The following is a 23633-nucleotide window of genomic DNA, read 5'->3' as shown; positions in this document are numbered from 1 at the left end:
GGGTGGGGAGACCCTTGTGTTGCTAGGTTTAAGTGGCTGAGGCTTTCTGGCTGTGCTGGGGCAAGGAGAAAGCAAGATCTCCCAGGAATGATGGGAGAAGAGGCCCATGAAGTGCTGGGCCTAGCTGGTTAAGGCCGTCCAGGTGTGGTGGGGCAGGGTGAAGCCCTGCACACTTTTGGGTCTAGCCAGCGAGGATTTCTGGCTTGTGGCAGACTTCTGTATACTTAACCAATTAAAGCTTCCAGGCCCAAGGGGTTGAGGAAGACTTGTGCTCCCATGATTAGATGGCTATGGGGATATGCAATGGTTAGAACCTCAGGCAGAGCTTCGTTACTTCCACTTTTAGCATGCTTATAATCATTAAAACAACTGAATACATACATTTTCCAGTCTAGAAAATTTGGGATATTCTAGCAATACCCCAAATTCCTCCAATCAAAACAGTTTAGAATCCTTACATTTTCATATAAAAATATTAGAAAATATTGAAATGTTAATGTGACAATTTAGCACATAGATCTTCCTAATACTTATTTCTAACCATTGTTTTTAATAAGCTAATGCATAACATCTGACATTTTTTTTCTATAAAATTGATACTAACTCTCCTGATACTTTTTCTAAATGTTATATTTTTTTGTTGCTTGCTTTAAAAGGAATATTTTAATTAAAACTTGATTTATCTGTGATTTTTTTTTTTTTTTGAATCAACAGAAACAATATAATTGCCAGAAATGTAATATTATTCTGGCATTTATATTTCTTTAGAAATGGATGTCCACAAAATTGATCTTTGGTTGGTATTAAAACAGTTAATATATAAAAATTAGAGTATCAATATTTCTTACTACATTTGCAAGGATTTGTAAAAAAGATTTTCCATATGAAGAGTTTTCCCCATATAAACAAAAAGCTTCATACCAGATAAAATAAGCAACTCAATAATTTCTGCATCTCCAAAATATGCAGCAGCATGTAAAGGGGTCCGCTTTTCATTATCCTTTATTAAGAGAAGAAAAATATTAAACTTTAGTAACCTCACTCATAAAACTATTTACAATTTTAAATTTAAAATTCTGGCATAAAATATTTATAATTTGCTTTTAGATTTTTTTATTTAAGCAGTATATTAAAACTGAAAATATAAAACAATAAAACCATGTAAGGCAAAATTATACAGGAGAAAATATATTTTAAAATTCATACAGATGTCTATATAAATACATTGCTAATCTTCAAGACAAAAAATTTCTTTTTATTTAAATGAGATATTTAAAAGTTTTACATTTTGTTAAAAAAAGAGTACTGCTTAAATAAATAATTCTAATTTGTTAAATTTTACTTGCTATTATGTAGATGAATCATAACTTTAAAAAACTAAATAAGTCCTCACTCTAAAAATAAAATAACAAATAAAGCACTGATTGGATAAACAAGATTATTGGTATAATTTAAATAGGTGGTAATGGCAGAAATAATTATGCTAGTAAGCCCCTGAATTTCTGCAGTGATTAATTGAACTGAATTCTACTAAAATATTTATTTATTTTATGTATATTTAAAAGATTTGTATGGCTGTCCATCTTAAACAATTCTGGGTGGCTCATAACAACAAAGCATAACCATAAAACAGTAAATAAAATAATCAAACAAAAACAAGGCATGATCCAGGTGAGTACAACATCTTCCAGTGTCAAAGAGACAAAAAGGCACTACCTTGTCAGGATTGAGTCAAAGTCAATGTGTCCTCATCCAGAACCTTGCAGCGTCCAGGTACTTTGATAGCACTGGAACAGCATCCATGTGCCCGATCAGGTATAGAAACATAAAGCTGGGTATCATCAACAGATTGATGACATTGTACCCTCTGCTATCTGATAACCTTACCCAATGATTTCATGTAAATATGGGGGGGGGAGGAGAGGAGAGGAGAGACCTGAGCCTTTGGGCACTACATGCTACATGAGCCTTGGGCTCTACTTCTCCTTACCCATCAACATCAACTGGAACCAGTCACAAAGAAAAAAGAATCACCATAAAATGATGTCTCCCATTCACAATCCCAGTGACAGTCCAGAAGGATCCCAGGATCAATGGCATTGAAAGTCATCAAGAGACTCAGTACAGCCAGGAAAGTTGCACCATCTCTGAGCCCTCCAAAGATTATGAGCAGATGCAATCAATGCTGCTTCAGTGCTATTTTATTTTTATATATTTATTTATTTGTACCCCTTTATTATTTTTACAAATAACTCAAGGTAGCAAACATATCCAACACACCTTCCTCCTCCTATTTCCTCCACATAACTATGAGGTAGGTTGGGCTGAGAAAGGGACAGGCCCCAAATCAACCAGCTATCAACCAACTAAAGCGGGACTTGAACTCATGATCTCCTGCTATATCCCAGTCTGAGCTCACACTATAACATGGCTGGGTACACTGACAGCTTTTGAAAACAAGCACACCACTACCTTCTTCAAGGCAAGCAGTACTACCTTTTTCCACAAAGAAGCATTAACCACTGCTTGGTCCCATCCACATGCCACCTCCTGGGAGGCTTTAACCAAGGAGGGGCAAAGGTCTAGAATACATTTGGCCAAGCTCATACGCATGAAAATCTTGCCCACTTCCTCAGGATCTATTGCTTTAAACTCCTCCCAGATAATAGAGCTCAGACTTGTTTCAGTTACTTCTAAAGGATCTGCCTAGTCAGAATTCAACTCTGACAAATCAAGTGATTATGTTTGACAGATGCTAAGAATATTCCTTAAAATGGCCTTGCAGGAGCTCCCTGGTCACCTGAAACAGGGCTACTGACAGCAATCTGCAGATGCAATAAAGGTGGAAAAATAAAAAGTATGCTTCTCTCACTATCACCACAAGGTTAAGTCTTCATATAGACTCCTATCTGTGCTCATTTGACTTTACTCTAGATCTTCTTCCAGAATGCACTAGATGCCCCTTTTGTTGCTTCATACCAACAAAATACTTAATGACATATAAATCAATAAAATGAATATTTCCTACATTTATTCAGGAAATTCCATTTGCCAAATGATTATTTTTAGCAAATGAACAGATTAGGCAGATTGTCATGAGAAAATTTTATCTATGTGGTTATTAAGAATTTATATAATGTTACATAATCAAATATCACAAAGAAATAGTTAAACTGCCATTGCTGTTTCTTATTAGTACATAAAATATATTTCTCATAGTGTGCCAAACTAATGGATAGAATGTTAATCATGCTTTTTTATTAGCACATAAATTCAGAGTTTACTTTTAATCAGGAATGTAAAGTTACAGATACTATACACCATTTCCAAACAGATATATATAGAAAATATAACTGCATAGATGTAAAAATAATATTGCCCTTCATAGTAACTATAACCCACCCTTTCATACCCTGTTTTTATGTAGCCAATGACATAAATAGTGGAAAAAATCCAAAACAGTTTAATGAGTTATGTGCTCTATCTGTGTAAAGAGACAGAGGAGGGAAGAAGGAATGGAATACGCAAAGTTGATTCAGTGGTGGATTGCTCCCGGTTCAGGCAAACTGGTAGTAGCGGCGGCGGGAGGCTCCGCTCACTCACCATCAAAAACGCTCTGTGCATGCGCAGAAGCACCGCACGCTCGTGCTACCAATACCGAACCGGTAGCGCCGGGATTTGAAACCCACTACTGGTTGGATTATATTATGTGAACAATGGCACAGGTTCAAGACCTAATAAGCTCCCAAGTGCTACAAAAATCTTTTAACTTCCTCCATTTTTTTTTTATTTTTTTTGGGGGGAGGAACTTAAAAGATTTAGAAATGACAAAAGGAAACTGTTAAATCACTAATTTTAACTGAATGACTTTGTTATAAAAATATTTATTTTGAGGTACTTGGGCCCCATGTAATTTTTTACATTAATGGAATAATATTTATGATAGAACACTGAAAGAAGTATGCAACATTTTAACATTTTATTGGATTTTTTTCTCCAATAAAGCCAATAATAAATGAAAACTTTCTAATAATAGTAATAAGGTGATTAGGGAGCTTTGGTATGCATGGTATACCAAATGGTATTAGGAAGCTTTCTTGCATTCATGAAAGAAAATGAACTCCAGTTCTATTAAATTGCCGAATAACATATTCAGAAATTTTTTGATAGTAGAGTATCAACATGGAGAATAAACACAAATAAATTATATGACTAAATAAAGGGTCAAAATGACATTTATCATAACAGTTGTCTTTCTTGCAATTTGTCGATGATAATTGAATCTTTAAAAATATTTTTTAAAAGTATGAGACACCTGTTTAAGATTGGTACACTAAAAAATAGCTAAAATCTGTCAGAGAAAATGTTTTCTATGTGTTTTTCATGCATGCTTTACTTGCATGAATTGAATTTACTAAGATTAAATAGTATCCTAAAATGGAGAAAGCACTATAAAGAGAAAACAAATCTGCTTACCTGAAAATTGACATCTTCTTTTTTAAAAATTAGTGCACGAACTTCGTCAGGATCTCCATTAAATATAGCTTGGACAAGTGGTGGCTGAAATATAAACAATAACAATATACTTTAATTTTAATTTTCAGGTAGGTGTTCAAATGCAATTATATATTAAATCATGAATAACTTAAAACATTTAGAAAGTTATCTTAGAAAGTTACAAAAGCCATCATTAAAAAATATCCTGCTTAAAACAACTGTACTATTTTCAAAACAAAACAAAAATGTACTCTATAATGGTATTAACACATTGCCACAGAAAGAAAAGGATATATATCCTTACCACATCACGTTTAAAAAATATAGTAACACATTCACTTACCAACAGAAAATATAGGAAAATTTATGAAGTTATTGTGATAAGCAAGGAAGTGCAGAATATCTAAATTATCTGATAATATTCATTACATATTTTGAAAAATATCTACTGCATGTGTCCTATCATCATTTAAAACTTGCCAATAGAAAATAGAGGAACGTAGTTTATTATGATAAGCAAAGAAGTGCAAAATATCTGAATTATCTCATGACAATCATTACATATCTCTAAAAATATATATTGTACATGTTTTATCATCATCACAAAACACTGCACATATGCCATAGTATAATAAATCACTATAAATCTTAATAGAACATTAGCTTCTATTACAAGATTAAGTAGTTTAAAACCACAGGATCTATGTTTACATGTTTAAGAACAGAGCATAACATATGAGTTCTTAAAAAAGAATTCTCAGCCAATTAGATCCATTAAACTAGCAGATGATGCTGACCATTAAGCATTTCCCCTTTTTATTTCTAAAGAAAATAGCCACAATAATCCTCTTTAGAATGTTAGAAAATACCGATTTCCATAAAATAGGAATTAGGCAGTATATACTGAATTTTTATTAACTTCTATATTTTGACAGATATATATCAATTATATTTTATTTTTTGCAAAAATATTTATACCAAGTCAATTGATTTGAACCAAAATTATAATAAGGCACATACAAGAGAAGTCCCTTACCATGCCATATACTGAAGCTGAAGGATGTAGAGATAAGTTTTCCTGAGGCAGTTTGGAAATAAATGTGGGAGAATCATCTTCCACCTCCTCCAAAACAACAATACACACTCGACTCATTTGATCATTTAAAAAACCAGCAACTTAAATTTGAAATTGCCTTGTTGTAATGAAACAGACACAGAACATAAAAGTTCTTTTCTTCTAACCTAAGTTACAAAAACTACTCCCGTGTTTTCAAATTTTTAACTCATGCAACCAATATGTTTACTAGTTGCCAATTCAGTTAACAAGATATTTTCTAACAAAGTTTTCAAGAAATATTTCATAAATAAAAATATGTTTCTACTGAATTTTTATTCAGTATTGATCTTTGTTCAAACAATATTAAAATATAAACTACAACAGTACATATATTCTATATCTTATATCAAATACATTGATTTTGTTTAATTTCTACAGAACAGTTTTTTCTAAACAGTATGCTCGTTGTTATAGACAACATAACACCATTCTGTGCAGAAAGAAACAATTGCTCTGGCAGAGATAATCACAGCTCTCCCCAGTCCGGCAAGGTCTGTCTCCAGTTAATAGTAGTCAGATTTCTACCAGAAAAGGCACACATGACTAATCAAGTGCTTCCATTCATAATTCATTTTAATTAACAAAATTTTAATCTTCGTATCTATCACAAGTAAAAATTATTTTTCTGTAGTTATTCAAAATCAATATCAAGATTAATATTTCTTCATTTAAAAATTCTTGAAATGTACAGCTAGATTACAGTACCTTTACACATAACAATTCAGACAATAAAGGACAATGAAATGCAAATAATAATACTCTTTGTTCAACCCAGATTCTCTAACATGCAATAACAAAGAATGCTTCACTCTATCAGGCAGAAAGCAATGCAGTACATTTGTTGTCAACCATCAGCCCACTGCTCTAGCTGCTCCAAGAAGGCATAGAAACAGCAAGTACAAGCACTTTAGGAAAATACTAAAGCATAAGCATTAGAATTATTGCTCTAGATTTTTCTCACAGAAGTAGTTCATCAATCCAGTGCTTCTTTTCATCACTGTGAATAGAGTTCTTCTTATAGCTTCATTCAGACCAAAGTAAAAAAGAAAAAGAAAAAAAGATGTGGGGCAGTAAGGGGGGAAAAATCAGGTCCTACATATAATCTTTCAGTCAACTTCTTTATTCAAAGATCTATGCCGATGCCACCTTGAAGGTTGCTTCAGGTTAAATGCTCAATCCAAAAACTGCTATTAATTTGATGTTTGATGCAGTAGATATTATTGCAGATATAGTGCCTTAAAAAGATAATTACAAAAGACACTAACAGAACATAAAGTTGCATCCACAGCAGTATTCCAATCAAGCAATCATCTAAACAGCAGGCTGCAGAACCGCAGTATGAAATGCCTAGTAATGCTCACATGTTACACTTACCAAAGAACTGAGTTACTGCTCTGGATGCAACTTCCTGTGCAGAGAGAAGAAAGAGCTTTTGGGCAGTTCTCACAGAGTATCCATGCCAATTGTGTATGACTAATTCAGTTCTAACATAAAAATTCTGTTGGTACTTTTAACATTTTCCACTAAAAGCCACAGAAAGGCTAGTATACTGGCACAGCTGACTAACAATATAGGGAAACAAACAATTCCAAACCCTTAACTACTTTCATCTGTTACTCTATTTTTAGAGCAGTTTCTGTTAACCCACTATGAGCATGAAATGTTTCTGACAGATAGTTATAAAAATCAACATTAAAAAAGCTTCTAAAGAGGCAATCGATTCCACCAATTCCTACCTACTAGACAAAAACTGCATGTAATCTACAACTTTAGTATTCTTATAAATGCTAGAAAAAACTGTATTCATATAGAGAAAAATAATCCATTACACTGAATTTACATTTTAGTTCAAATGTGCTCAATGGCAACATTGATCTGTGAGGATATCATTCAGAACAGAATATATTGTATGCCCAAAGCACTAGAAACTGATTAATTATAAAACATGTTGATGCTTATTAAGTAATTCTAATAATAGATTTCTATCCTTTACTGAGAGAAAATAGAGACGCCAACTTTGGAAGTAATGATTCTGGTCACATTGCATTTCCTCCCTTTCCATTGAAACTAAAAAATTTCATTAATTTAAAAACAGAGTAATCTGCTGCAATGTTTGCTATAACCAGGGTTCATAGTTCTGATTAGTTATCTTGCTACAGCCTAGAACAGTGATGGCGAACCTTTTTGGCTTTGCGTGCCAAAAGTCTGAGCCAGAACCCATAATGCAATGCATGCCCCATTTGCGCATGCGCACTTGACCCTCCCTCCACGCATGCAACCCGCACTGCGCATCCCCCGGACATGCACGCCCATCTTTTCCAAGGGCGCCGGTGTGCATCTTACCAGAGGACAACCAGATACTGGACTGTTCCCTGGCGAGACAGCCATTCCCCGGCCAGCAGCAGCACTCTTGGTCCTGCCACCTCGGCAGCGCCATGCATTGGCCGGGAAAGCTCAGAACATGCGACCTTGCTGGGATCCTCCCCACTGGGTGCTGAGTGCTGGGCTTCCCAGCAAGCCCCCTGCGGCAACACGAGAACCGCCACCCCCAGGGGCGAGGGGGTGGCGGTGGCAAGGATGGGCGAGCCGGGGCTTTCCTGTCTCCCCGCATGAGAGGGCTTCTGGCATGGCCCCAGGCCTCTGGGGGAGGGATTGAAGCCTGCCCCCACCCTGCCAGCTGTTCCTGCCACTGACAGGGAAGCAGCAGTGTGAGAACCAGTGGCAGCACGGGGGTGGCAACAGCAAGGATGGGCGAGCCGGGGCTTCCCTGTCTCCCCACATGAGCAGGCTTCTGGCATGACCCCTGACCTCGAGGGGGATTGAAGTCCCAGCACACCCATCCTTTCCGCTGCCATTCCATCGCCCCTGCTGCCGGCGCTTATCATGCTACTGCTTCCCTCTCAGTGGCAGAAGCAGCCAGAGGTAGGCTTCAATCCTTCCCCCAGAGGCCTGAAATGCGATGCACATTTTTGGCCTCTGCACGTCCCATTTTTGGATTCAGAGAGGAAAGAGTTTTCGGATGGCAGCACTGCGATTCAGCATTCCCTGAATCAAAAAAGTGCATTGTGTTTCAGGCGACAGATCTGGCTAGGAGGAAAGAGAAGGTGAGTCTGTGGAGAAGGAGGAGGAAGGCGCGCGGTTCTACAATGTGCACCGGAGAACTATGGAGGAAAGCCTTTTTGGGCAGCAGTGCTGCGATCCCCTCCCCGAATCCACCCGAAAAGGCTTTCCTCCCTGGTTCTCCGATGCACATTGCAAAGCTGCATGCCTTCCTCCTCCTTCTCCGCAGGAGGCAGGAGCAGCTAAAGCAGGGAGGACAACTCGGGAGTAGGGCCAAGAGATGATTGGCCCCTGCCATAAGCCTTAAAAGACCAGCAACGACTCTTGGCCTCTTTGCCGGAAAGCAACAGTTGAGAGATTTGCTTCGTGTTTGGATGTATTTCTTTCTTGTCAGCGTCTTCTATTCCTGAACTGTTGCCAAGAAAAGCCTTTGGCAGTTTGTCTAATTATCCCAAGGTCAGAGATAAGCTGAAGAATGATGTTTTCAGGACTTTGCTTTCATTTAATTTGGAATACGCTGAGAATGAGTTGATTGTTTTTTGGAACTGTTTTGCATTTAATATTAACTACATGGGTCTGGGTCACAATACTGCAATGTGCACAGGAGAACCAAGGATGAAAGCCTTTTCAGGTGGATTTGGGGAGGGGATCGCAGCATTGCTGCCTGAAAAGGCTTTCCTCCATGGTTCTCCAGTGCACATTGCAGAACCGCACGCCTTCCTCCTCCTTCTCCACAGACTCACCTTCTCTTTCCTCCTGGCCAGATCTGCTGCCTGAAACGCAATGCACTTTTTTGATTAGGGGAGAGGATCTCAGCATTGCTGCCCGAAAATCCTTTCCTCTCCGAATCCAAAAATGGGCCGTGCGGAGGCCAAAAATGTTTGTTGCATTTCAGGCCTCTGGGGGAGGGATTGAAGCCTGCCACTGAGAGAGAAGTGGTAGCATGAGAAGTGCTGGCGACGGGAGCAATGGGGTGGCAGCGGAAAGGATGGGCGTGCCGGGGTTTCAATCCCCCCCAGGCTGCGCTAGAAGCCTGCTCATGCGGAGACACAGGGAAGCCCCACCTCGCCCATTCTTGCCACCACCTCCTCACCGCTGCTGGTTCTCACGCTGCTGTTTCCCTGTCAGTGGCAGGAGCAGCCAACAGGGCAGGGGCTTCAATCCCTCTCCCGGAGGCCTGGGGGCATGCCAGAAGCCCACTCGTGTAGGGAGACAGGGAAGCCCCGGCTCGCCCATCCTTGCTGCTGCCACCCCCTCGCCCCTGAGGGCAGAGGTTCTCACATTGCCGCTTCCTTGGAAGTGGCAGGAGCAGTCAACAGGGCAGAGATGATGGGGGCGACAGGCTGTTTGCGCTAAGAGACAGTGGGGGCTCCTCTTCCTCCTGCCAGCCTTGCACTCCGGACAGCGTCCAGCCATACCTGGTCTCCCCCTGCGGCAGATCCACGTGAGCTTCAGGGCCTTTCCTCGCAGTAGTGGTGACGGTGATGAGGCAGGAGGGCAGGCGAGCGCAGGGGAGCGATTGGTGGCAGCACTCCTGGCTGGCAAGGGGTGGGTGTCCCAGGGCTGCATGCGAGTGATGACGGCATGGCCGGTACACACCCATGCTAAGAGCAAGCCTTCAGCTGGCTGCTGCCACACATATGGAGACCAGCTGATCATCACGCACCCATGCACACCAGTAACCAGCAGACTAGCTGGTTAGTGCACATGCATGCTCCGGAAACCTGGAAGAGGAATGGGCAATGCCACACGTGCCAGGCAACATGACTCTGTGTGCCACTTTCAGCACGCGTACCTTAGGTTCACCATCACGGGCCTGGAATTTCCAATTTTAATAATTCAAACTAATACCGTATACCCCAAAGTATCCCTTAATAATTATTGTTGGATAAACAAACATTCATGAGATTGGGTTGGAATGTTCATAAATCAAAATAAGAGAACGAAAATAGCATGTTCTATGTTGCATGTTATACATGCAGTCCATGTATAATTGGAATTTCTTGAGATGTACAGTAAACATTCTGAGAGATGAGATTCAGACTCAACTTCCTGCATTTCATTAAACTTAGTGAGTGATTTCAGCCTTGTCACTATATCTATGTCTTGCGTTTGAGTGAGAATAAAATATGGGAATGAACATTTAAGCATGCTATTTTAAACTCTGAATCTTCAAATGCATTAAGAAAATTGTAAACAAACAAACAAAAAAAAAGAATTATGAAAAATGGCTAGATGGAATCCTCAATACAATTGATCTTCAATTGCTCAATATAATTCAAGCTTACATGTCCCTCCTCAGCAAATATGTTCTGATTTTCCTTTTAATCCCTGCATGCTGGCTGGAGTCACCTGTGTTAAACGGGTAGCCATATAAATAATATCAATAAATAAATATCACAGGTAAACCAGAACATTTCTCACTTTTTAAATAAGTGGATGGCATTCTGGATATTACACATATTTACAAACCACTAAGTGCTCAGTTCAATTGCTTACAATTACGATACAAGTTCTACTAAATACTGATTTATTATTTAAAGTACAAAAATATTTCAGTAACTATAACTATTTCCATTTCTTATATTACGCTTCTAAAAACATATTGATAGACACAAACACACATCGGGGTTTTAATTCTAAGATCTAGTTAAGGAATTGATAGGACTATTTTGGCAACATGAAGTCATACATACTTTAACTAAAACTAAGTTATAAAATAAAAATAAATTTCAGTATTTGATAAAACATGAAATATAAAAGCATCTGCTAACATTTGTATATTAATTCATCCTTATTGATTTAATGAATCAATGTAAATATTATCTGTATTTTAATATCATTGTTTAAAAGGTTTGTAGAAGAATTAGTTTATAAAGCATAATCTCTAAAAATTTAGGATGGTATTCCGATTCCATATTAATTCCATTTTATATGGCAGCCCTGAAGATCCAAAGAAAATAATGCCTCCAGAGCCATTATATACTTATGTGTTTTATTTTAAGAAAGGCTACATTCATTCATTCATATAATTGAATTAAGCATAACAATCATAAATGGCATATAAAGTGAAAGGATATATTTTTATTTTATAAAAATCTGAGGGGTTTTTTTTTGGATTTCTTCATCAGCATTCAAAGTTATCTTGTTTCAGGTCTTATTCTCATATGCATTTTGACAAAAATCTCCCCTAAATCTTTTGATATTTAGCAATTCATATATCTATTCATTTTTCCATATACTTGGGCTTCATTATTTATGGCCTTATTATTTGTGATGGTTTCTAAATAAAGACCTAATATTCAGTAAAGATTTTCAGTATAACAGAGTTGAAAGAGAACTTGGAGGTGTTCTAGTCCAACCCCCTGCTCAGGCATGAAACCCTGTACCATTTCAGACAAATGGTTGTCCACTCTTTTCTTAAAAACCTCCAGTTTTGGAAACCCACAACATTTAGAGCCAAGTTGTTCCACTGATTAATTGTTCTAACTATCAGGAAATTGTTCCTTATTTCTAAGTTGGTTCTCTCCTTGATTAGTTTCCATCCATTGCTTCTTGTCCTGCCTTCAGGTCATTGCTCTTCCATGCTGAAGTTCAACTCCATCTGCCCCAATCTCCCCTTTATTGCTGGGTGGGAAGGAAACTGGAGACTTGCAATCTCCAGATGATTCATGCTGCTGTACCCATCTGATCTCCACAGGGTAGATTAGTAGGGACCGGGGTGAAATGCTCCCGGTTTGGACTGGATCGCCTGATCCGGTAGCGATGGCTGCGGGTGGGTCAGAGATCCAGTAGCAAAAATCCCTGCCACCCCCCATTCCCAGCTGAGCCACGCAATCATCAGAGGCTTTTTTTTTTAATTTTTAAAAGCATTTTTTCTACAATCTCTTCGGCCGAAAAAATGCTTTTAAAAGTAAAAAAAAAAAAAAAGCCTCTGATGATCGCATGGCTCAGCTGGGATCGTCAGAGGCTTTTAAAAGCATTTTTTCTACAACCTCTTCGGCCAAAGAAGTTGTAGAAAAAATGGTTTTAAAAGTAAAAAAAAAAAAAAAGTTGGCCACGCCCACTCAGTCAGATTGCCCCCCTACCAAGCCACACCCACAGAATCGGTAGCAACAAATTTTACATTTTACCACTGGTAGGGACCCAGTGGGGTAGGTAAGTGAGTGTTGCAGAATCCCTGTAGTCCATCATAAGAATGAATGACTTTGGGGATGTTGCATCAGTCATAACTTTGACAGCAATGTTTAAATTGCTTATTTGAAAAAAGTTTCTTAGATTTCAAAAGTATTTTATTTTTTAATATTACATTCAAAGTGTAAAGCTAATTACAAATAACTGATATATAACTGCTTGCTAAGAAATCCATTGCATTTTTTTACTTTAAATTATTAACAAGAAACCCTTTTACAGTTTGACCCTCTGCAGGGCTCACCCACCTCACTGGGTCCGTGCAGTCACTAATCTATCCAATATACAGTTCAGGAGACAAAAAATTTCCAGAATTTAATTTGTATTCATCAGTTCTTCCTAATGCTGGCTACATGAGGAAAAAATAAACCTCTAAAATGTTTTTTCCAATTTAAATACATACATTTAACAGATTACTCTAGCTTGGTGGTAAGAAAAGAAAAACAGGGAAACTTCTTTATGGTTAACATACGTTGCTAGGGTTACAAAATGTTTATCTAGACCAACTACAGCCACTTGAAAAAAATTTTCCCCAAAAAATCCCATGGGTGTATCAGCATGGCTACGTAGAAGTTGTTACTAATATCTTACAAATATTTCAGGAATACCCACTACTAAAACTATTTGGAAAAAGTGGAAAATAACATTATTCTGAAGGATGGGGAAAACATAGTCATTACAATTTAAAATGTTCAGCAATGACTCACATTAACAATGACTCAGAATAACACATTAATTTCAGTCTTTTTTAAAAGAAATATATATTAATAAATGAGCTAGTATGTACATTTATAGCTTAGAACACAACTATGTACTAGTATACAATATGCAACTAAATCACACTGTAATTTCTGGGTGTTTACTTAAAATAAAGCCACTGTTTTCAGTAAAACTACTGTTAAGAATATAATCATCTTTCTTACATACCTATCTGAAAATAACTTTGGAATATGTATACTTACAGTTTAAGTAATTAATTGTGTATTGTGTTATGAAAATTGGAATATTTCCTCTCTTTCTTGACTAATGTGGGAGGGAAGGAAGGCTATAATATTTGCACATTTATTACCATATTTTTCGGAGTATAAGAGGCACCCTTTCCCCCCCTAAAAGAGGGTGAAAATTTAGGTGCATCTTATACACCAAATGTAGCCCGGCCCACCCACTGGCCCTCACCCTTTGGCCTATGCTTCGCAGCAGTTACCTCTTTGCAAGCAAACAGCAAGAAAAAACAGCTCCTTTCAGCTTCAGCACATCCTAATTAGCACAAGTTGATTAGATCTGCTTCCCGACTCTCAGCTGATCTGCTGTCAGCTGTTTTGCTCAGGGCTCTGCTGCTTGCTGCAAAGAGGTAAATTGCTGGAGCAGATTTTTTTTTTCTCCTTGTGCTAATCAAGATATGCTGAAAACGAAAATGAAAGTAAAGCAGGCTGTTTGCTGCAACGGGTAAAATTGGTCAGAGGCAGATTTCTTTTTCTTCTTTTTCCTCACCAAAAAATGTAGGTTCAAACAATGGGAAATTAAGGGCAAAAGAGGAGAGTTCAAGATTTTAAAACACAAAAGAAAAAAAGGAGAAAGAAAAAGGCAAAAACTAAAACTAAAAAACTAATTCTTATCTGTAGTGCTTATTTTTATACTCAACTTTGCATGGACTCGAGTCTCCACAATGGAATCTAAAAGATGATTCATCTAAAAGAAGCATCATGTTCCAAGAGCAGAAAAGAATGCAAAGAAAACAATCTGAGTGTTTGTAGTGTTTAAGTTTAGTTCTGTGAATCAGCAAAACACAGGAAAGAAATAAAATTGCTTGTCCGTACTCATTATACACACTATCAGTATAAATAGGTACTGTCTTTGGCTCTAGAAACAATGATGCAGGACAGTTTACTTTTGCATTTCAGTTTTAAGAAGAAATTGGACTTGAAAGTAAAAAGTTCAAAACATTAGAATCCTTACCCTGTTTATGTCCTACTCTAACTTAACTGACTTTTATTAGTGTTTACATCTGTATAGGATCATGGATTTTTTAAACTATTTGTAACTAGAAAGATTTAATATTTGCAGAACTGGAATTCAGTTAGTTTACAAGATACCAGGCAGATTTTTTTTCTTGCATAGGTAGTCTTCAATTTACAACCACAATTGAGCCCAAAATTTCTGTTGCAAAACAAAACAATTTAAAAAAACAGATAAAAACATTATTTTAATCTTTTTGAGGAAATATACACATGTGTGTACATGTATCTGGGGATTAGGAGAAATGCTTATGTGAGTATATACATCATACACACAATTTAAACATACATGCACATATATAAATGTTTTAGAACATTTAAGACCTAAATCGAATTATTACAACACTAAAATAGAAATATTTTAAGTTATAACCTCATAAGTCCTAATGATAAATTTCTTTCAATTACTGTAATGCACAAGGGAAAGGCATATAAAAGTCATTTAAAAATGAGCTCTGAATTTGTTGTGATGAAGCTAATAAACAGAATAGTAGACGACTGCCCCCTGGAGTACAACTTCAGAATATCATCCCGTATGCTATTGTATTCCAATAATTATATTTATAGTATGCAAGTAAATTGTTGAAATATATCTGAGTCATATAAACATGTTTCATAAGTTTTACATATTGTTAAACTAGAGGGAAGAAGAATTGGACAGACTGAAATTAAGCTAATAATTCTAGAGTTTCTATATATTATCAAAATAGAATTATTTTCCCCAGCTATTTCTAAAAACCTGGTTTAGTGATAATTTCTCTAATTATGTTGACACAAGAAACTATCATCAGACTTCTAAAATTCAAAGCTGTCAGTTCATTAATGAATAAATTTAGAAATCTACAAACAGCAAAAAAAAACCCAAACAAACAGAAAATTCACTTTAAAAAAAGTGCCAATGAATTTGAGAACTTTCCCAATTAATATAGTCAGCAATAAAAAATTATCCTGAAGAGAAAATTTAACTATCTATGAAGTGAAAGAAGCATATGACTGAAAATCCCTGATAAAAGAAACAAAGAATTAAATCTCTTTCAGTGATAATATCATCTCATTATTTAGATCAATGATAGAACATTTATTTAGCAAAAACGCTGAAAACTACATTCTGGATGAAACATGTTTGAAATCTGAAACAATGTTCAAGTATTGCCTAAACAGAAGGTCTGAATATAAATCAAGCTCACACAGTGCCCTTGATTCTCCAAAAATTAATGAATCCCATTTTGTAAAATTTCTTATAATTTTGATAATGGATTTGATTGTTTAATTATTAAGAGTATTCAGCCCTCCAGAAGGATATAATTCATGTAAATTCTTCAGTGTCTCTGTACCCTCTATATTAATCTGGACAAAAGTTCCTTTGATCCAGCTGTACTGAAGAATTTCCTCTGAAGGACTTCAGATGGATCTGGCCGAAATACACTTTTGTCTTCAAAAAATGTCACCAATTTCTACTAGATTTCTGACTTTGCAAGGTCTGGTCACATCAATGACTCAATTTATTAAGAAGGAAGTGCTCTTCAGTAGAATTTTAGTCCACCTACCATTTACTTTTTAGTCCAGTTTCTTATCTTATTAATCCTACCCAGCATCCCTTTGTAATATAAGGCTGATACATCTAATTTTGCTTTGGCAGTTGTATTACTCCAAGTTACCTCTGAGTTTCCAAGCAGCGCTATCTTATGTGCATATCCTTCCACATAAGGATATGCCGAGGTAATCGCAACCAGGAAGGCAGTTTTTAAGGTGAGAAACCGTAGGCTGATGGAACCTAATGGTTCGAAGGGGGGATGTGTAAGTACTTGAAGGACCAATGACAAGTTCCAGGTCGGATATCATTAGACGGCCGGGGGCCTCAGGTTCGCAGCACCCCGGAGAAACCCTCGAATCTTCGTGTCGTGCGAGAGAGGCAAGTCATTCTTGGTGGAAAGGACTGTAGACAAGGCTGCTACTTGTCGACGGAGTGTGTTCGGGGCAAGTCCCTTATCCAATCCATCTTGGAGAAAATCTAACACCTCAGCGACAGAAGCGGATGTAGGATCCACGTGGCTTCTGGAGCACCAATTGCAGAATGAAGACCAGGTGGCGTTATAGATTCGACACGTGGAGGGGCGCCGGGGCGCCTGGATCGTAGAGATCGCCTTGCCAGAGATGTTGTCCCGCCTCAGAAGGATCCGCTCAAGCACCAGGCGGTCAGTTGCAACCATTGAGGATCTGGATGCAGCACAACCCCCTGGCTGAGAGAAATCCTGTCGCCTGGAATGTGCCACAGAGGAGCGACAGACAGATTCAGCAGATCCGCGTACCAGGCCCTCCGTGGCCAGTGTGGAGCGACTAGTAGAATCTCCACTTTCTCGCGCAGGACCTTGCAGACGAGACGCGGGATCAGTGGAATCGGAGGGAAGGCGTATAGCAGTCCCGGAGGCCAGGGAACTGCGAGTGCGTCGATCCCCTCCGCGTGCGGACAAGGGTGGCGAGCGAAGAACCGAGGGATCTGGGCATTGTCCCGATGGGCGAACAGGTCTACGACGGGAAGCCCGAAGCGGTGGGACAACTCGCAGAAGATTACTGGATGGAGACGCCACTCCGAGTTGTCTATTTGCGTTCTGCTCAGCCAGTCCACGGTTAAGTTTGTCGACCCAGAGATGTGTTGTGCTCGTAGGGAGAGGAGGTGACACTCCGCCCAAGATAGTAACCGGCATGCCTCCTCCATCAGCGGTTTCAAGCGAGTTCCTCCCTTGCGGTTCACATGTGCCATTGTTGTCACATTGTCCATCCGGACTAACACATGATGACCCTCCACTGATGGTTGAAAATGGAGGAGGGTGAGGCGAACCGCCTGGAGTTCGAGCCAGTTGATCTTGTTCTGGCGATCCGAGGGGACCAACTGCCCTGAGCGACTTGGGACTGCATGTGAGCGCCCCATCCAGTCAGGCTGGCATCTATCGTTAACAGGAGACGGTGCGGCTCCAAGAAGGCGCAGCCCTTCGTTAGAGCCGACGAGATCCACCAGCGAAGGGACCCGCGAACCTCTGTCGGGAGAGATACTCAACCCGTGGAGTTGCTGCGGCGGGAGCACTGGTACGGGAGCAAGAACCATTGAAGCTATCGACCATGAAAACGCACCCACGGGACAATGGAGATGCATGAAATCATCTTCCCGAGAAGATGAGACAGTAGGAGGAGAGGAACGGACTGGAGCGAGAGAATCTGTCGAATCAATGTCCAGATGCTGCGGCATCGATCCGGGGACAGAAAGACCAGACCTTTGTTGGATTCTATGATGGAGCCCAGGTGTAAGATCCTGGTAGTGGGGTACAAGTGGCTCTTCGGCAGGTTCAAGGAGAAGCCGTGTTGCTTAAGACAGTGGCAAACCTTGGTCAGGTCCCGTTTGGCATGGCTCTGCGTGGACAAGATGAGCACATCGTTCAAATAACAAAGTATTCTGATTAGCACCTGTCAAAGATGTGCAGCAACGGCAGATAGAATTTTCGTAAAAGTCCTGGGGGCGGAGGAGAGTCTGAAGGGCATCGCCTTGTACTGGAAATGCCGATGATTGTAAGAGAAATGAAGGAAACGATGTTGGGAAGGTCGGATCGGGATGTGGAGGTAGGCCTCCTTGAGGTCCATGGAGGTCATCCAATCTCCCTGCCGAATGCATCCCAGGATAGATTTCAGGGATTGCATTTTGAACTGGTGATATAGTATGTACTTGTTCAGCTCTTTGAGATCGAGGGTTCCTCTGCAGCCCCCAGAATGTTTTGGAAACAGGAAAAAGATTGAATAGAAACCGGTCCCACGGTGTTCTGAGGGAACGGGCTCTATGGCGGAAATGTCGATGAGATGTTGAATTTCCTCCTCCATCAGTCGGCGTTTGGTCGGGTTGGACAACACAGGGCATTGAATGAACCTGTTGTGGGGGCAGGATCGAAGCTCTAAGGTCAGCTCTAAGATCATCATCAGACACCCACAGCCACATATCACTATCACCTAAAAGAAAGAAAAAACCCTTCCCTCCTAGAACCACCATATGTTTGTGATAAAAACTAGATGATTAGAAAAAGAGTTAATTGATGAAAAAATTGCCCAGTCTTTCCCTCTGACTGAGAACCCACATTTCATTAATATGGTTCAGTCACTGAGACCAGGATACAGTCCACCCAGCAGAGCAGACGTTGCAGGGAAACTGCTGGATAAAGTGTATGACAGAGAAATGAAGCAATGTGCAACAGCTCTAGAGGGTAGAATTGTTAACCTAAGTATTGATGGGTGGAGTAATGTCCACAATGATCCTATTGTATGTGCTTGTATAACAAGAGAAGACGGGAAAGTCTTCCTTGCACAAACAATTGATACGTCAGGAAATGCACACACAGCAGAATACTTACAAGAAGTGGCAGTAAAAGCTATAATAACATGTGAACAAAAATTCAAATGTCTAGTATGCAGTTTGGTCACAGACAATGCTGCAAATGTATCCAAGATGAGAAGAAATTTAGAAGAGCAGGAAGGGAATACAAAGCTAATAACATATGGTTGCAGTGCTCATTTGCTGCACCTCTTAGCCAAAGACTTAAGTGTTCCAGAAATAAAGACTAATGTTGTTGAAATTGCTAAATACTTCCATAACAATCATTTTGCAGCAGCTCTGAAAAGAATGGGTGGAACCAAGCTAACGTTCCCACAAGATGTTAGATGGAACTCTGTGGTGGACTGTTTTGAGCAGTATATCAAGAACTGGCCTATTCTGATGACAGTTTGTGAAGAAAATCGAGATAAAATAGATGGCATTGTCACGGCCAAAATCCTCAACATTGGGCTTAAGAGAAATGTTGAACATATGCTGAGCATCCTGAAACCCATCTCTGAAGCTTTAAACAAAATACAGAAAAATAGCTGTTTTATTGCTGATGCTGTTGAAATTTGGAAGGAACTGAGTGAACACTTAAAAACACATGGACAGAATTAAATTACAAGCATTAAAAAAACGAATGGGACAAGTACTGTCTCCAGCTCATTTTTTGGCAAATATTGTCAATATCCAGTATCAGGGTCAAAACTTAAGTGCTGAGGAAGAGGAGTTAGCTATGACATGGGTATCCAGCAATCATCCATCTGTAATGCCAACTATAATAAACTTCAAAGCTAAGGGGGAACCATTCAAGAAATATATGTTTGCTGAAGATATTTTAAAGAAAGTCACACCAGTGAACTGTGGAAGTCACTTAAGCACTTGGATTTAGAGACTATTCAAGTAATGATTTCACTTTTAACAGCAGTAGTTTCTTCTGCAAGCGTTGAAAGAATATTCTCTTCCTTTGGACTCATTCATTCTAAATTGAGAAATCATTTGGGACCCGATAAAGCAGGAAAGCTTGTTTTTCTTTTCCAGATTATGAACAAAGAAGATGAAGATGATGAGTGAGCTACAGAGGACAGTATTTAAGTTTTTCATGTGTAGGCTGGGCTGACAGTCTAAGTTTCTTAAAATATATATATTTTGTTTAGTCAAATTAGTTAACAAACATGGATGTTTGTTTAAGCAAATAACATATGGTGTAATGTTATTGTTTCAGTTGAATAAATCTATTTAAATTGTTATTATTAAGGTAATGATTATTTTTCTCCTTCCTAAGTACAACAGAAAAGTTGTACTTGATTGAAATATGAACCTATTAAACTGGGGATAAAAAAACTAATATGAAAAGTTGTTATTCTAAAAATCTTCATCTACTTGCATATTAAAGTTATACCAGCAAGAATTAGTCTTTATGTAGAAAACTATGATTTAAATCAAGCCTTACTGACTAGTGATTTAAATCGTGATTTAAATCATTGATTTAAATCAAATCCACCCTGGCTGTTACATCCACAGTCTTATTTGTATTTATTTTTAATGCCTTATTTTCAATTTGTTTTTAACTATTTGTTTTAATGCACACTTCTCATAATCACATTTATAAGCTGGGTGGCTATAAAGGCTGTCCTCGACGTATGATTGGTTACTAAGTGACTGCTTGAAGTTACAACTGATGTAATTTGGGGTTGCTTTATGATCCTGACTTGGACGTCTGATGGCTGTAGCCCACCCATGATCACGAGATCAAACATTAGACACTTGGCAAGATGGCCACATTTACAGGCATTTGCAGCATCCTATAGTCATGTGACCATGTTTTATGACATTTTGCCAAAACCTAGCACTTACTTCAGTTTTCAATAAAACTGCTTCCATTGGTTTGCTTAATGATCATGGCATTTAATGACATGTTTTATGACCATCACCATTTAACTTACAACCACAATGGGCAGGCACCATTACAGTTGTATGTCAAGGACTATCTGTTTACACTTCTTCTCCTTATTTAGAAACAGCAAACACAAACTGTTTCTTAAATCGGAAGCAAAATGCTCCATTAAACAAAATGATAATAAACAAAATGGTTGATATGTGAACATGCAACTAAAAGGAAAGAGGTCCTTTTAGGACCTTAGGAAAAAGCAGTAAAGATCACTAGCTGCCATTATCTCAGTTAAAGTTCTCTTGTACAGCTACGCTAGTATTTATTTATTTAATTTATTAAATTTATATGCTGCCCATCTCACTACCCAGTTACTCTTATATGCATTGGTATGCCTAGTTGTCAGGATCACAAAATTTGGTTATAAGTGTGCATATTGTTGGAAAATGATTCTTTAAAATTATTACTGTTGTATTTATGAATGGTTGCTGAATGAGGTAGCTGTGAAACAAGGAATGGCTACATGATTTTAATAAATAAGAATACAATTAATTGTACTTACATGTATCTCCAAACAGTTACCAACTTCTTTCACTTAGGCTCTGAAGAAAGTAAGATGAATCAACTGTAAAGTGCAGTGTTTTTAATCCTTCTAAGGTCCCCTTCCCATTTTTAAAAATTATAGGATTCCAAAAAAACATTTATTGTATTAAAAATTAAAATTGAGGCATTCATTGCTAATACTGCTTCTCACAACTGTGTAATGGGATTTTAATAATAGCAAGTAATTTTGACCCCAAGAAGCTCTATGCAGACCCCCAAAGATCCTAGAAGCACACTTTAAGAAACAGTAGCTTAATGGATTTTTTTATCGTATTGCACTCTTACAGTTACCAGAAAACATTCAAAAATAGCACAATACCAAAATAATTTTTCCAAAGTTTTCTTAAATATTTCATTTTTCACTCATTTCTAAAAGAAAACAGGAGGGAAGAAAAGACTTTTATCTAAACTTACAATTCAGAAAATTATCTCAGCTCTAAATGAAAGATAGTAATGTACATCTTCAAATATTACTGAAATATAGATTCCAGCAGCTCTAATTAACATGCTGGAGAGTGATGGATTTTGGGAGACAATGTTCAGCAATGTCTATATGGCAAAAGAGTTCCCAGACTTGCTTTAGGGAACAAACAAATACAAGCAGCGTGTTCTTCAGCAATCATAGTCTATGCTTTGTGTATGGTCATAAGGGATTGAATCTGGTAAGGCAATAGCTTCTGATCTTCATACCAGAGAGGGCCATTTTAGAAATATGAAACAAATATAAACAAGGCTGAGAAAAGAGTTTATTAATCTAAAAGTCTATTAATTTAAAAAAGTGAGGAAAAGAGGCCTAAGGTTTGAAAACTGACTATGGGTAGAATGATAGACTGTTACAGCATATTATAAGTACCTATCTTCTTCTCTCCCTCTTCCCTTTTGATCCTTTCTCATCATCAGGACAATCCAAGTGCCAGTCAATACTGAGGTGAATTATAAGAAAGGGAAGGCAAGATGGCAACTTGGGAGTTGTACAACCACAAGCCTTGTGAAGAAAAGTTGAACAAACAGCTAACAACCAAGAACTCAGAGAGGCAAACTGAAAGTTAGAAAGTCCTGATAAGAAGAGGCAACAAGGAGGCAGCAACTCAGAAAACTCTGGAGAAGCATTTTTACTTCTTTTAAAGTAAGATTTACCACTCTATTTTATTTGTAAGCTTTCCTATTGTACAATACAGGTAGTTCTCACTTAGCAACCACAACTGGAACCTCGGTAGCTCAGTGTGGTCACTATATGAAAAATGATGTGACCAAAGAGGCTTACAATCTTATTTCCTCTTGTTAAGCAAAGTGCCACATCAATAAGCAAACAAAAAAAAATTACATGACTCATGACTATTTCCATCTTCTATAGTCTTGTTGCAAACCGGTTACAAAGCCCGTAAATGATCACATGACCACAGGACACTGCAACAGTTGTGTACTGGTTGCAAAGTGCCCAAATAGTGATCATGTGACCACAGGACAGCAGGATGATTGTAAATATGACTGATCACAAATCTATTTGTTTTACACTGTTGTAACATCAATGTCATTAAATGAGGCAGTCGGTAATTGAGGACTAACTTAGAAGTCTCCTTCAAAGCTACTGTAGGGAGATATAAAAAAACCTAACCAAATGTCCACATTTCAGTTTTTGTGTCTGTTGAGTTAAGGTCAATATGGTTATTGGTGATTCAGGAAAAGAGTCCACAAGAAACTGACATAAACACAAACAAGACTTTTATAGAAAGTTTTCCTATGCACATCTTCATATTAGTCTTCTTAATTCTCTAATTGTCTACAATATAGCTACTTATCTAACCTTCTTGTATTTGTGTGGGAATGTGGAACAAGAGTACTTTTTAGCAATGGTGAACTTCAACAGCTACAGCAATGAAAGCAGCAAAGACAACAAACAATTAA

General features: G+C 38.1%; 1 protein-coding gene across 10 annotated transcripts in view; it reads right to left on the bottom strand.

Annotated features, from left to right (window-relative positions):
• Positions 1 to 23633, bottom strand: part of ANKRD28 (ankyrin repeat domain 28) — a 94260-nt gene that overhangs the window by 62480 nt on the left and 8147 nt on the right. For 5 of the 10 annotated variants that reach the window (XR_015733982.1, XM_034402229.3, XM_087892596.1 and 2 more), the window contains exons 2-3: positions 4477 to 4560; positions 922 to 1000 (exon numbers count right to left, since the gene is read on the bottom strand). Coding sequence is in view for 7 of the 10 variants with exons in the window: in XM_034402229.3 (XP_034258120.1) it covers positions 922 to 1000; positions 4477 to 4560 (163 nt within the window). In the remaining 3 variants the exon portion in view is untranslated. Of the gene's footprint in view, positions 1 to 921; positions 1001 to 4476; positions 4561 to 5533; positions 6515 to 6988; positions 7007 to 23633 lie in introns of those variants that run through there. The other 5 variants (XR_015733981.1, XM_087892598.1, XM_034402225.3 and 2 more) reach the window with 5 other exon arrangements.

Source organism: Pantherophis guttatus, chromosome 4, assembly GCF_059756535.1.
Source record: "Pantherophis guttatus breed Tessera chromosome 4, ASM5975653v1, whole genome shotgun sequence".
NCBI lineage: Eukaryota > Metazoa > Chordata > Lepidosauria > Squamata > Colubridae > Pantherophis > Pantherophis guttatus.
This window is presented reverse-complemented; position numbering and strand designations above follow the sequence as displayed.